We start from the raw sequence: 12,059 nt of genomic DNA, 5'->3' as shown, positions 1-12,059 counted from the left end.
ATAAACAATTTTTTAAAACTAATCTATGAAAATCAAAGTTTCCTGTCGTGACAATGTTAGACCAATTTATAGTAGAGAATCCAGCTACCTCACAAAAAAAAGAAAAAAAAGAAAAAAAAGAAAAAAAAAGAAAAAAAAAGAAAAAAAAAGAAAAAAAAAAGAGTAGCAGTTTCAGACACTCGACAATAAACTACCCACCTCTCTCCAAAAGGAGAGAATAAAACACATAGTACACTTTGATCTAGTCAGATGATCCGAAAATCTAAGTACTGCAAAGTGGAAATAGGATGACATTCCTTTCTTATAAAATAAAAAAAAATAAAAAGAAATGGCTGTGACCTACAAAAATAGAGTATTAACACCATTAGTTATTCCCACACACACATTAATGAGATACTTCTTTATTTTTACGATTACTGATGAACAACGTGGTGGAAAGCAAGAGAAATGATCTTCCATAAATATAACATTAGGTACAGGCATTAATGGTGGAAAAAAAGATAGGAGGACATAGTTTTGAAGGCCGGGTTATCATAATTTTTTTGTAGGTTTCCAGTTACTTTTTGATTGTATTTGAAAGATACAAACCTAAAGTTAATTTTCAAAAGGAAAAATATATTTGTACACATGAAAAAAAAAAAAAAAAAGATTTATAATGAAAAATGTTTTCACGGCGATATTCCAAAAACGGACAAGTTCAGCTAAATTTTGAAGTAAAAATCTTTTGAAAGATAAATATTAGTTTTCTGGGTCTATTTCAAAGATAATTAGTAATATAAAATCCTAAGATATTGAATTATATAATAATGATTAAAAAAAAAAAAAAAAACGACCTTGTTTGTACAATAAAAATAGCTTAATTAGCCCCCAAAAGCGAGAGATTCTGGCTTCACTCAAACAAAACAAAGTCGTCTAAACATGGCTTCTACAGAAACCAAAATGTCAGAAAAGACTGTTTGAAAATGATGTCAGGTAGTTGGAGGGAGGTAGGTAGTGCTGATTTTTTTGGGGTTTTTTTTTTCCAAGCCATGCATCTGGATATTTCTATTGTGAACGTTTGTATAATTTTTAACATTTGTTAATTTAATTATTTTTCTTTGTTCTTGCTTTTAGATTAAACAATTTTTATTTTTCGTGATCATTATTTGATAAATACTAAAAATTTCATTAAAATTGGTTAATTTCCTGATATTTGGTGAATTTGTCAGTAAAGGGGGGAATCAAAATGTTGGAAGATTTGCCGTTTAGTTGTACAAATATCCTCGAACCATGTAATCACTAAAAGGAACTCTTTCAGTCAACACCGATAACTCGCTTAATGTAAACAGAATGTAACTGTTGTATATAATCATAATTGTTTAACAAATAAAAAAAAAAGAAAGAATGCAAGATGAGGTTTTAAAATGAATAAATGTGTTTTATTTTATAACTTAAAATGCAAAAAATTGAACAATAAAAATAATACATAATTATTTTAAAACTGTAAAATTAATCCAAAATTTTATTGTCTAATGATTTGCATTTTAAATTATAAAATAAAAAACATTTATTCATTTTAAAACCTCATCTTGCATTTTTTTCTTTTTTTTATTATTTGTTAAACAATTATGATTATATACAACAGTTACATTCTGTTTACATTAAGTGAGATACCAGTTTTGACCGACAGCGTTCCTTTTAGCAATTACATGGTTCGAGGATATTTGTACAACTAAACGGCAAATCTGCCTAAAATGCAAGGTAAATAAATAAATCGGTCAATATCGTTTTATTATTATTTTATTTTTTTATTTCTTCCTTCGTTTCAGGAAGGTAATGACAAGTTAACAGAATCGAGGTTTTTGGTCAAGCATACAAAGAAAGCCTCAGTGATTGTCGCGAAACGTCGGATGTGCTTCGAAGGATTTAAACTTTCCGAGATATATTTCAATTAAATCCAATTTACTTCCACCCTTTCCACCCAACCATCGGCCCTTCCTTCCAAAAATTGAATGTCAAAATGAAAATAAACAAAGTTAACATGTGTTATTGGTTTTCACACAAAATGGCATAAAAGTTCCGCATTCAATCTTTAACAACGCCAGGTATCCCTGCTAGACTTCTAAATAAATAAATGCAAAAGTTGCATCCATTCTCGCACTTCAAAGACCATTTCAAGTCAGTTCTACTTTACACGATTGACACATCTTTTTTTTTTAATGCATTTGTGATATTAGTCACAAAGTTGCATATTGCTTTTGAAAAAGGACATTTTATTAATTAACTATTATTTGCCATTGTTTTTAATTATTGCTTTGATTTTAGCATAAATACTTCTATTTTTAGCGAGGAATCACCACTTATAAAGGCCCCAAAGCAACTCGAGGTTAGTGAGTGTACAGTGGTCAGTGAGGCAACAGCATATTGACCGTTAGTGGTGGTAATTGAGTAGAATTTGAATTAATTAAGAAGATGGCTTAACAAGAACGTGACTTGGACTTGAAGACGACCATGTTATAGTCGGTTGGAAGGCAGGTCAGCGGAACAGAGTTCCATTGGCAGCAGTTCTATGAAAGAAGCTTTGTAGAATTTGCGTTTCTATTTAGGCACAGATAGCGTGGGGGAAATTATTGATATTGGTTGTAGCTAGAGAAGTGCTTTTTGTGAAAGTTTGGCAGGGGTGGGTGGTTGGGCACAGATTGAAGCTTAGACGGACACTTACTATGAAAATAACCGTTTTGAAATATTGTTTTATTTTCTGAACAAATATTTTAGCATTTGTTTTCAAATATTTGTTTCTTAAGATGGACCTCGATTTTCAACAAGCTGTGATTTCTAAATTGCAAATTGATTACTTTTTTTTTGTTGTTTATTATTTTTTGTCCCAAATAGATTTTGTCGCAAATAAATTACCAAGATGTTAATGTTTATCAATATGAATAAATGACAGGTACATGTAAAAATGACCATAATCTACTGGTAGAAACACATCCGATAAAAGTCACGGATCATGAGAAAATATCATTTTCTATTCAGTATTTTGTTTAATTTTCGATTTTTGAGCGATTAACAATGCTCAAAACTTGCTGTTAGAACAGCACTAAGTGTATCAGAAATTTGGAGGAATTTTCGACACCCCTAACAGAAAACTGTGAATAAAATATAAAAAAACTCGTAACTTCTCTTTTTAAAGTGGGTCGTTTATTTTCTGTATGGAATATACTCCCAAAATAAACTATTAAAGTTGTTTAAAAAACAATAGAAATATTATTTTTTATTTTTTAAAAACAGTGTTCACAAAATGTTTACAAAATGCCGGTGTGCCTTCATGCAGTCATTTTTTTACGTAATAAAATCAATAGAATTTTATAAGTTAAATATTTTTCAATTTTCAAACTTAAAAAATCTATCAAAATTTTTCTATGGGTTCAATTTTTACGATATTTTCAAGGTCAATGTGAAATTTTATGCTCTTTCCAATAGACCAAACATAATATTTTAGAGAAACGTTTTTTTTTCAAACCCCCGCCCCCATTTTGAAATGTCTATTAAAATTTTAATAATTTATGTGCCAAAGTTTTATATATCACAAATTTAAGATAAAAGATCAATAAAGAAAATATTCTAATTTAAAACAAAAAAAAAAGAATAGTTTTTTGGAAATTTACCTGTAAAGTCCAAAGTGTAAAACCTTTTTTTTTAAAACCACGTTGATTTTTTTTTTTAATGAAAACTCATGTTATGCTTACATCGTCAAGTAAATACCAAACGCTGACGGCAAATATTTCTATTTCATTGAATGTTTTCTTTTTTGTTAAATATTAAAAAAAAAAACAACAAAATTTAGTCGATAAAGAAGTATTAAAATATATCAATCAAAACTCTTGTATTTCATTAAAAGAATTAAAAAAAAAAAAAAAAAAAATCGACAAATCGGATTTTTTGTTCTAGGTGAAAAACTTATAAGTGAATGCTTGTTTGCTTTTTAACTTCGGAGGATGAAAAATACTAATTTTGGTTAACACGCGCAATGTTACAAAAATGCGATTTTCTAGGACCCTCGCTTTAAAAAATCCTTTTATTTAAAAAATACATGGAATTTAAAATATAAATATGGATAAATTCTTAACAATGAAGAATGGAACTACCTATTTAATAGCATATTTTTTAAGTGATTTTTTGGCATTTGTATATATACATATATTTATAAGCAAGTAAAAATATGATTTTCTTTATATTTTTTTTAAAGAAAACCGCTTTAAAAACAACAAATATTGCATAATTTGCTATTAAGCCTGTGATTTTTTTTTTAAATTTGGTCTTTGCCCCTTTAATTGAAAAAAAAATTGGGGTTTGAATTACATTTTTCAAGTAGTTATAAGCTTCGAAAAATAGTAAGTTGAATTATTAAAGTTCTGATCATCATTTTTAATGGCCACTTTCTGATACACCTAGAACACCACCATTTTTTTCGTTGAAACTCAACAAATTTGGCACTACTTGTGGTGCTAGTACGCTTATGGATCCATGTTATTCTTAAATAGTATTTTATTTTTCAAGTTAAATTAATGTTTTATATCTGTTTTTATTAAATTGTAAAGTTAAGTACAGAATAGGTAGCAGTATCAGAATTTTTGTAGGAATTTTTGACACCCCTAACACGAAACTGCGAATACAATATAAAAATCTCGTAATTTCTCTGTTAAAAGTGGGTTATTTATTTTCTTTATGGATTATACTTCCAAAATAAACTATTACAGTTGTTTTAAAAGTAATAAAAATATTTTTATTTTTTTTTTAAAACAGTAATGAATTTTCCGAACTCAATATTTTTCAATTTTTAAACTCAATATTTTTAAATTTTTAAATTTTAAAAATCTATCAAAATTTTTCTATTGATTCTATTTTTACGATATTTTCAGGGTCAATGTGAAATTTTATGTTCTTTCCAATAAACCGAATATAATATTTTAGACAAACGTTTTTTTTAAATTCACGCCCCCCCATTTTCACGCCCCCCCATTTTCACGCCCCCCCCCATTTTGAAATGTCTATTAAAAAGTAAATAATTAATTTATGTTTAATAGGTTTATATATCACAAATTGAAGAGAAAAGGTCAATAAATAATATATTCAAATTTAAAACAAAAAAAAAAAATCAGTTTTTTAGAAATTTACCTGTAAAGTCCGAAGTTTAAAACCTTATTTTATAAGAACACATTTTTTCTTTTTGTCTTTTTTTTTTTTTTTTAATGAAACCTTGGTCCTTGCTCCTTTAATTGAAAAAAAAAATTAGGGCTTGAATTACATTTTTCGAGGAGTTATAAGCTTAGAAAGATAGGGGGTCGAATAATTTACGCCTCTCATTTTGAAATGTCTATTAAAAAGTAAATAATTAATTTATGTTTAATAGGTTTATATATCACAAATTGAAGAGAAAAGGTCAATAAATAATATATTCAAATTTAAAACAAAAAAAAAAAATCAGTTTTTTAGAAATTTACCTGTAAAGTCCGAAGTTTAAAACCTTTTTAAAAAAAAAAAAACACATTGTTTTGCTTTGTTTTTTTTTTAAATAAAACCTTGGTCCTTACTCCTTTAATTGAAAAAAAAAATTAGGGCTTGAATTACATTTTTCGAGGAGTTATAAGCTTGGAAAGATGGGGTGGAATTATTCACTATTTTCACGAAATTTCTGACACTGCTACAGAATAGGTACAAAACACCCTACCCATATTAAGAATGGCTTTCTAAATAATAACATTATTTCAGCACGGCCACTGCATTAGTGCATTGCATTAGCACCTTACTTTTTGTTTTTAAGTAAAATAACACTTTAAAATAAGTTAAAACGCATAAAAATATCCAGAGTAATTTAGTTTGACTTTTGTAACATTCGTTGTCGTATATTTATTTTTGATGCACTTATGTTATCGTGCTGAAATAATAGCGTTATTATTTACAAAACCATTCTCAACATGAGGAGGAGGGGTGTTTTGTATCTATACTGTACTTCCGCTTAACAATTTAATAATAATAAAAAAAAAAGATATCGTGAAACTTCAATTTAACTTTAAAATACTCTTTAAAAAGTAGCACGGTAGCATAAGTGTATGGGCACCTTGTTTTTTTTACTCACCCCCCCCCCTCCTTTTGCTTTGTAAGACTATTTGAAAAAATAAATGACCGATCCACTAAATGTAAAAACATTTTGGGGAGCGAAGAAGCGATCATTCATTTTGTACGTACCTAATAAATGAGAAACATTGTTTTGTGTTTATAGCAAAAATGATGAATGAAAATGCTTGTTTATAGGTATGTTTTATAATAGTCAACAACGAAAAAAGTAGCGAATGAACAAAGACAGCATATATAGGGAGGAACGATAAAACTGTCGCTCTAGGAAAGACGGCCTGATTCCTTTTCCGTTTGATGAAAAACGGTTTCCTCTTGTTTTTTTTTTTTGTTGCATACCATTTACTAGTTGGCCTTGGCCAGTTATGTACAAATCTCAAGAGGAGCCTTTTATCATGTCTGAAACTGACACATGCGCTGCTGAGTGCTGCGCTGTTGCGGTGCGCCGCTAATGCACTCTACTGATTCAAGATATGACAACAGGACCATTGCCAGCATCCTCAAAATGCAAATTAACGCTTGAGGACACATCTTAACGAAGTTTCCGGCCACGGTTATGGTCGTTCGTTGGTGTGGTTTCAAGTGAGGGCCACATCAATACCACCTCACATCTTCGAAGTCAGCTTGAAAGTCAACACCAAATTGTACCTGAATGTGCTGAAGAGTGCGGTGTGAGCCCCTGGTGTAATCAGGTGGCCACTAGCAGACCCGGGGTGTGGCAGCAGGACTTGGCACCAGCCCACATGTCCAAAGAGACCAAGGCTTGAGTTTAGGAGTGCTACAACTTCTTTCACTGCCCGGTTTCTCTCCCCGATCTGAACCCGCTGGAGTGGACTGGACTACTTCGTTTGGTCATACGTCGAGAACATCACCAAAGCCAGCCTAATCGCTGCTGCTGCCCCTGCAGTCCTGCACCGCCGAGTATCCGCTGGCGCTTGTGGAAAAGACATGCTCCCAGTTCCGGACCCGTATCGAGGTGATTGAGGCCGAAGGCAGCTACAGTCAGGTCAGCTCTACTACATAATCAAGTTACCTGAATTGATTTTTTTCGATAAAAGTTTTAAAAATAAAGCTGTAGTGTTGTTTACTTTAGGGCGACACTTTTATCGTTCCATCCTGTATTTAATATTAGACTAGAGACAAATCTGACAACAATAACAGAAAATAACGGAGGAATAAAAAAAATAAAAAGAAAGAAAGAACCAATGTTTTTACAAATCTTTATTATTTTGTATAATCTGGAGAGATTTTAGTACTTATAAAGTTTTAAAGAATACGAACCGTTCTGAAATTATAAAGTTATTATTCAGAAATCAATCTTGAACTTGAGAAAGGTTTTATTTTTTGAACTAATCTGTACTTTCACCTAACAATTTAATAAACAAAATATACTGTACTGTATGAATTGAATCTCACTTGACAATCCTATATATATATATATATATATATATATATATATATATATATATATATATATATATATATATAGCACGGTGAGTAATCTGCTTAAGACATAAAACTAAACATTAAACAAATACCAAACTAAAATAATAATAAAATCTAAAACTTTCATCAAAAGAAAAAGAAACTTTTACAAGAGGATTTAAAAGTTTATTAAGTTCACGAATTCTATTTTTGGCTTGGGTGGAGGAATACTAACTTGTAAGTTTTAAAATAAAATATATATTAAGCTATTCGACAAATCAAATAACTTTAAAACAAATATAAACATTGCGATTTAGTCGTTAAAAACAAAATTTGAGAAATAAAATAAATTCTTACACAATCCTGGCACGTCGTAAATATGAGAAATAGAACGATCAACCAAATCAAGTTCCGCATTTTGGTGCTCCTTATTTTCTTCGACGATTTTTTTTAGTTTGTTCGACATTTTCGTTTTATGGAAGGAAGAGTTGATGTTTGTCGACTAAAGTAATCCGTGTTTCGATAATTCCGTCCCGTCAAAGTCAATTGTTGAATGTGTCGACCAATCGCGAGGGTGGAGGCGCCGCCATTACCATTGATGGTAATATTGGACAGACCGGAAGTTATTGTTCAGACCGGAAGTATAAAAACAACTCTGCAGACGTCGACATTCTCGAATGCTGATTGGCCAGTAATTGACATCAGTTGTGATTATCAACTTTGTCAATCGAGTTGGGACATCTGTTGCTCTTTGATAAGAAAAATATAAAACTCTCAATGTTGAGTCACTATTTACTTTCCTTCCCATAGGATAAAATAAGACACACGTTCGACTTTTAATGTATTCAGTTCTCAGAAAAAGATAGATGTATTGAGAATAAAATTTTTTAGGTGTTTCTTCGTTATAATAGTGAAATTCAAGTAAATTGTATCTATCTGTCATGTCGCAGTGATGAATATATCCAAAAATAACGAAAAATGATGAGGTAGAAAATTAATTATTAATGAAAACAGTTTTCGAAGACAGTTACCGATAATTGAATTTTACTATATATTATATTTCGTAAAATAATTATCTCCCTTGTTATGATTCAAACTCTCTGGTTTGCTTCTTTTCAATTTTCGCTAATTGTCTTTGAAAACTATTATTAATTTTCTATCTTATCATTTTTCGTAATTTTTGGATATGTTCATTACTGCAACGATACAAGTAGATAACATTGGTTTTACTTGAAATACAGTATTTGAATCTTTCAATTTCGCTATTATAATGAACAAGCGCCAAATTTTCTTTAGTCAAGAAGGTTTCTTCTCCTTTGATTGAGAACAGAGAAGACTAATGTCCTAGTTCAAACTAAGTAGCTTCCATTCCGAACCGCCACAGAATTTTTAGTACTTTGTGTACATTCTGTTGTTTTAAACCAACGCATTTCAGGTGAAAACATTACGCACTTACCTGGCATGTCAGAATTAGTATAAATTCTGTAAAAAATGATTTAGTAAATGTGCAAAATGTATTTTTAAAAACAAATTATTCACAATTACGTTATGAGATTTTGTGTTTTAAATGGTAGACCATTAATTTAAATCAAAGGAGATAAATCAGTTTGTCATACTGAATTGGTTGCACAACTCTTCCACACTAAAACATACAATAAAACTGTAAGAATTTTATTCTAACATAGTTTAGAACTCTTGCAGAGCGAAAAATAGACACAACATCGAAAAGCGCACTTACCTGGTTGATTAAGGCAGGTCATCTCATCTTCTCGATGTTAAATTATGTTGTGTCATTTTGCTGCTCAGCCGAGCCTGGTATAGAATAAGAGACAACGAAATGGAGTTTAATTCTATATTCAAAAGCAACTTTATTTGTTATCTTTGTTAGTAGTGTGTACAAGATAGAAACAGGTTAGTATAGGTGGAAGTGTTTTGTGTAAAGATAGATTTAATATCATGCCGGCTGGTTGAAGGAGAGAATAGTTCAGTTTACACATATTTGTAGCCAGTAGTCGTCAAGATGAAGGAGGCTGGTTAAAAGAGAAAGAAAGGGAAAGGTATTCAGTGTGTTTACGTGTTGTCGTGGGTGTGTGTGTGTGTATCAGTGTATCGACGAGAGCAGTTCTGTAGCATGATAAATAAAGTTTTCGTGGGTACTGCATGTGGAAATAAGTGGGAGTTTGAAGAGAGCCATGTTGGTTTGTTATACTTATGGTGAGCTACGATATTCACTCTTTCGCTGCCGGAAATTCAAGTGCCCCGAAACGTTTTCTGCGCATGCGGCTAGAGGCGCCTTTTTACTAAATTACTTTAAAAATTCAATGTTTTGATTTTCTGACCAATCAGAGAATTTTCTAAGCTGTCGGAAATTCGGTGTCTGTGGGAGCCGATGAGAATCTTTAAAAGAGCTCTGTATTTGCCAAAAAAAAAAACAGTTAACAAAAATTCAGAGATAGTGTTGGGAGGCATATATCACTACTGTCTGGAACTCAACTCTAACACGACAACACTTTGAACATAACAGTCAGCTAATCAGACAATGTAGGCGAACATACAGACACAGAAACAGTAACTAACTTTTGCATTCCCCCTTTTATTATCATATGCTCACTTGAAATTAAGTTTATGAAAATAATTATTTTAAAACTTCTCACATTTTTCAATGAACCTTCCAGAGTGATTAATTAACTCTACTCAAAAACTTTCAGTGAAAATTATTTTATATAGTTGAGTGAGGAAGTTTTCTTTACGATTTACAGACCCGTGAACTAATCACGGCTCTTGAATTATCAACTAATACTTCCTCGAAATCTCAAACTAATTTCCCCTATTTGTTCACTCATAAATGAACTATTATTTTCAATGAAAATATTTCCTAAAATGTAATAAATCTGTTTCCTTTTATAAATTGAGAGTTAACCTTGTTTGTTTTGTTGATATATTTTCTACGAAAGAACCTCGTAAATTCTACTCTCTGTCTCGCTCTCTTTACTTCTTTTCCCCACAATAATAACATTAATTAATAATACTTAAACAATAAAAAAAGAGGAATAGGCCAAATACTCACGATGTGTACTGCCGAGCAGAGTAGGGAGAAAGAGAAAGAGGGTTTGTGATTTTGCCTTTTATGTACTTGGTCAAATGATTGAGAGCTGGCTAGTGATTGGACAAGCCAGGGATAAAATTGAGTTAAAATCTCGAGACATGATAATTAGCTCCTGCCTGTGATTTTAGAAAGTTTTGACTGCTAGACTGGTAGTTAAAACTTTGTAAGAAGTGGTAGGGAAAAGATCTTCTGTGAAGATTATAATTATTCATTGGCTTTAGGTTTATTTAAACAATGTTCCAATAGAAAAAGACGAATAATTCCATCAAAGAGGTAAAACCAAAATCAATATTATTTGCTGATTAGAAAGACGATATTACATCAGTATAAGAACACCTAACTTAGTAGGTTAAATTGTCTCAAAGGTGCCATAACAATACTGGGTACCAAAACCCTTAAATCAATAAAAATATTAAAAATGAGTCCGTCATGCATGAAAGATTTGCTTGTTTTCAGTTTAAACATGCCTGTGCTTGCGGTTTAAAAATTCAAATCAACCAATGAGAAAGGCTGTAATTAAAACAATGTGTTAAGCTAGTCAACCAATCAAATGACATGATTCAAGTCATGTAATTTCTCACAAAACTCGATAATTCAATAAATCCTATTTTTACTTGTAATTATTTTTCTACTGAATCATTTTTTGTAATTTTTTGAATTTATACTAATTTCGACATGAGACATAAATTTTTTCACCCGAAAATGGTTTAAAACATCACTAATGTACACACGCACGTAATTTTTGTTTTTTAATTTAAATCGCTTAAAAATAAAAAGATAATGTGTTGTGGTATCGCTTTACCACTCTTTTTGTTTAGATTGAAAGGTTACAAATTCATACAAACCCTTTTTTATAGTTAATTAATTGCGACCCAGATGCATGGCTTTCTTCATTCATCTGACTCCTGGGAGTCACTACCTACAAGGCCCAAAGGCCATTTGAGGATAAGGGTTAATGAAAGTAAGGTGGTAGTTGAGTAATTGTTAACAGTGTAAATTGGGTAGAATTTCATTATTTATGGGGACAGCTCAACAAGAACTTGTTTACATCGGAATTGAAGGCTACTATGTTGTATTCAACTAGGAAGCAGGCCAGCGGAACAGTGTTCCACAGATGGGCAGTCCTGAGAAAGAAGCTTTGTTCATGGAATCTGCGTTCAGATTTAGGCAAAGTGAGGGAAATCGTATATAGGGTTTGTAGTTAGTCAAGTGTTTTTTTGTGAAAGTTTGGCAAGGGGGGACCATAGATTAGAGTTCAGTGGAGCACGTGCCATGAAAATGACAATAGAGCAGAGACAGGCTCACAACATTTCTTCTGTAGGCAAGAGGTTGCAGAGAAGAGAAAACAACATCACCTACTAGGTTTTGAAGCCGGTTTTGAACCCAGCAGCTCCTGCCCAGATGTGGCAACAGT

General features: G+C 31.2%; 1 protein-coding gene across 1 annotated transcript in view; it reads right to left on the bottom strand.

Annotated features, from left to right (window-relative positions):
* LOC145284449 (ras suppressor protein 1-like) overlaps positions 1-8,185 on the bottom strand; it is a 46,419-nt gene extending 38,234 nt beyond the window's left edge. Inside the window, exon 1 of the mRNA XM_080133271.1 lies at positions 7,897-8,185. Within this exon, the coding sequence (XP_079989397.1) occupies positions 7,897-8,005 (109 nt within the window). The 5' untranslated portion in view covers positions 8,006-8,185. The remainder of the gene's footprint in view (positions 1-7,896) is intronic.
* Positions 8,186-12,059: the final 3,874 nt, after the last annotated feature.

The sequence above is a fragment of the Euprymna scolopes genome, chromosome 9, assembly GCF_053919585.1.
Source record: "Euprymna scolopes isolate OS-2025 chromosome 9, ASM5391958v1, whole genome shotgun sequence".
In the NCBI taxonomy this organism is placed as follows: Eukaryota; Metazoa; Mollusca; class Cephalopoda; order Sepiida; family Sepiolidae; genus Euprymna; species Euprymna scolopes.
The sequence above is the reverse complement of the archived record's forward strand: the minus strand, read 5'-3'. Positions and strand labels throughout refer to the sequence as shown.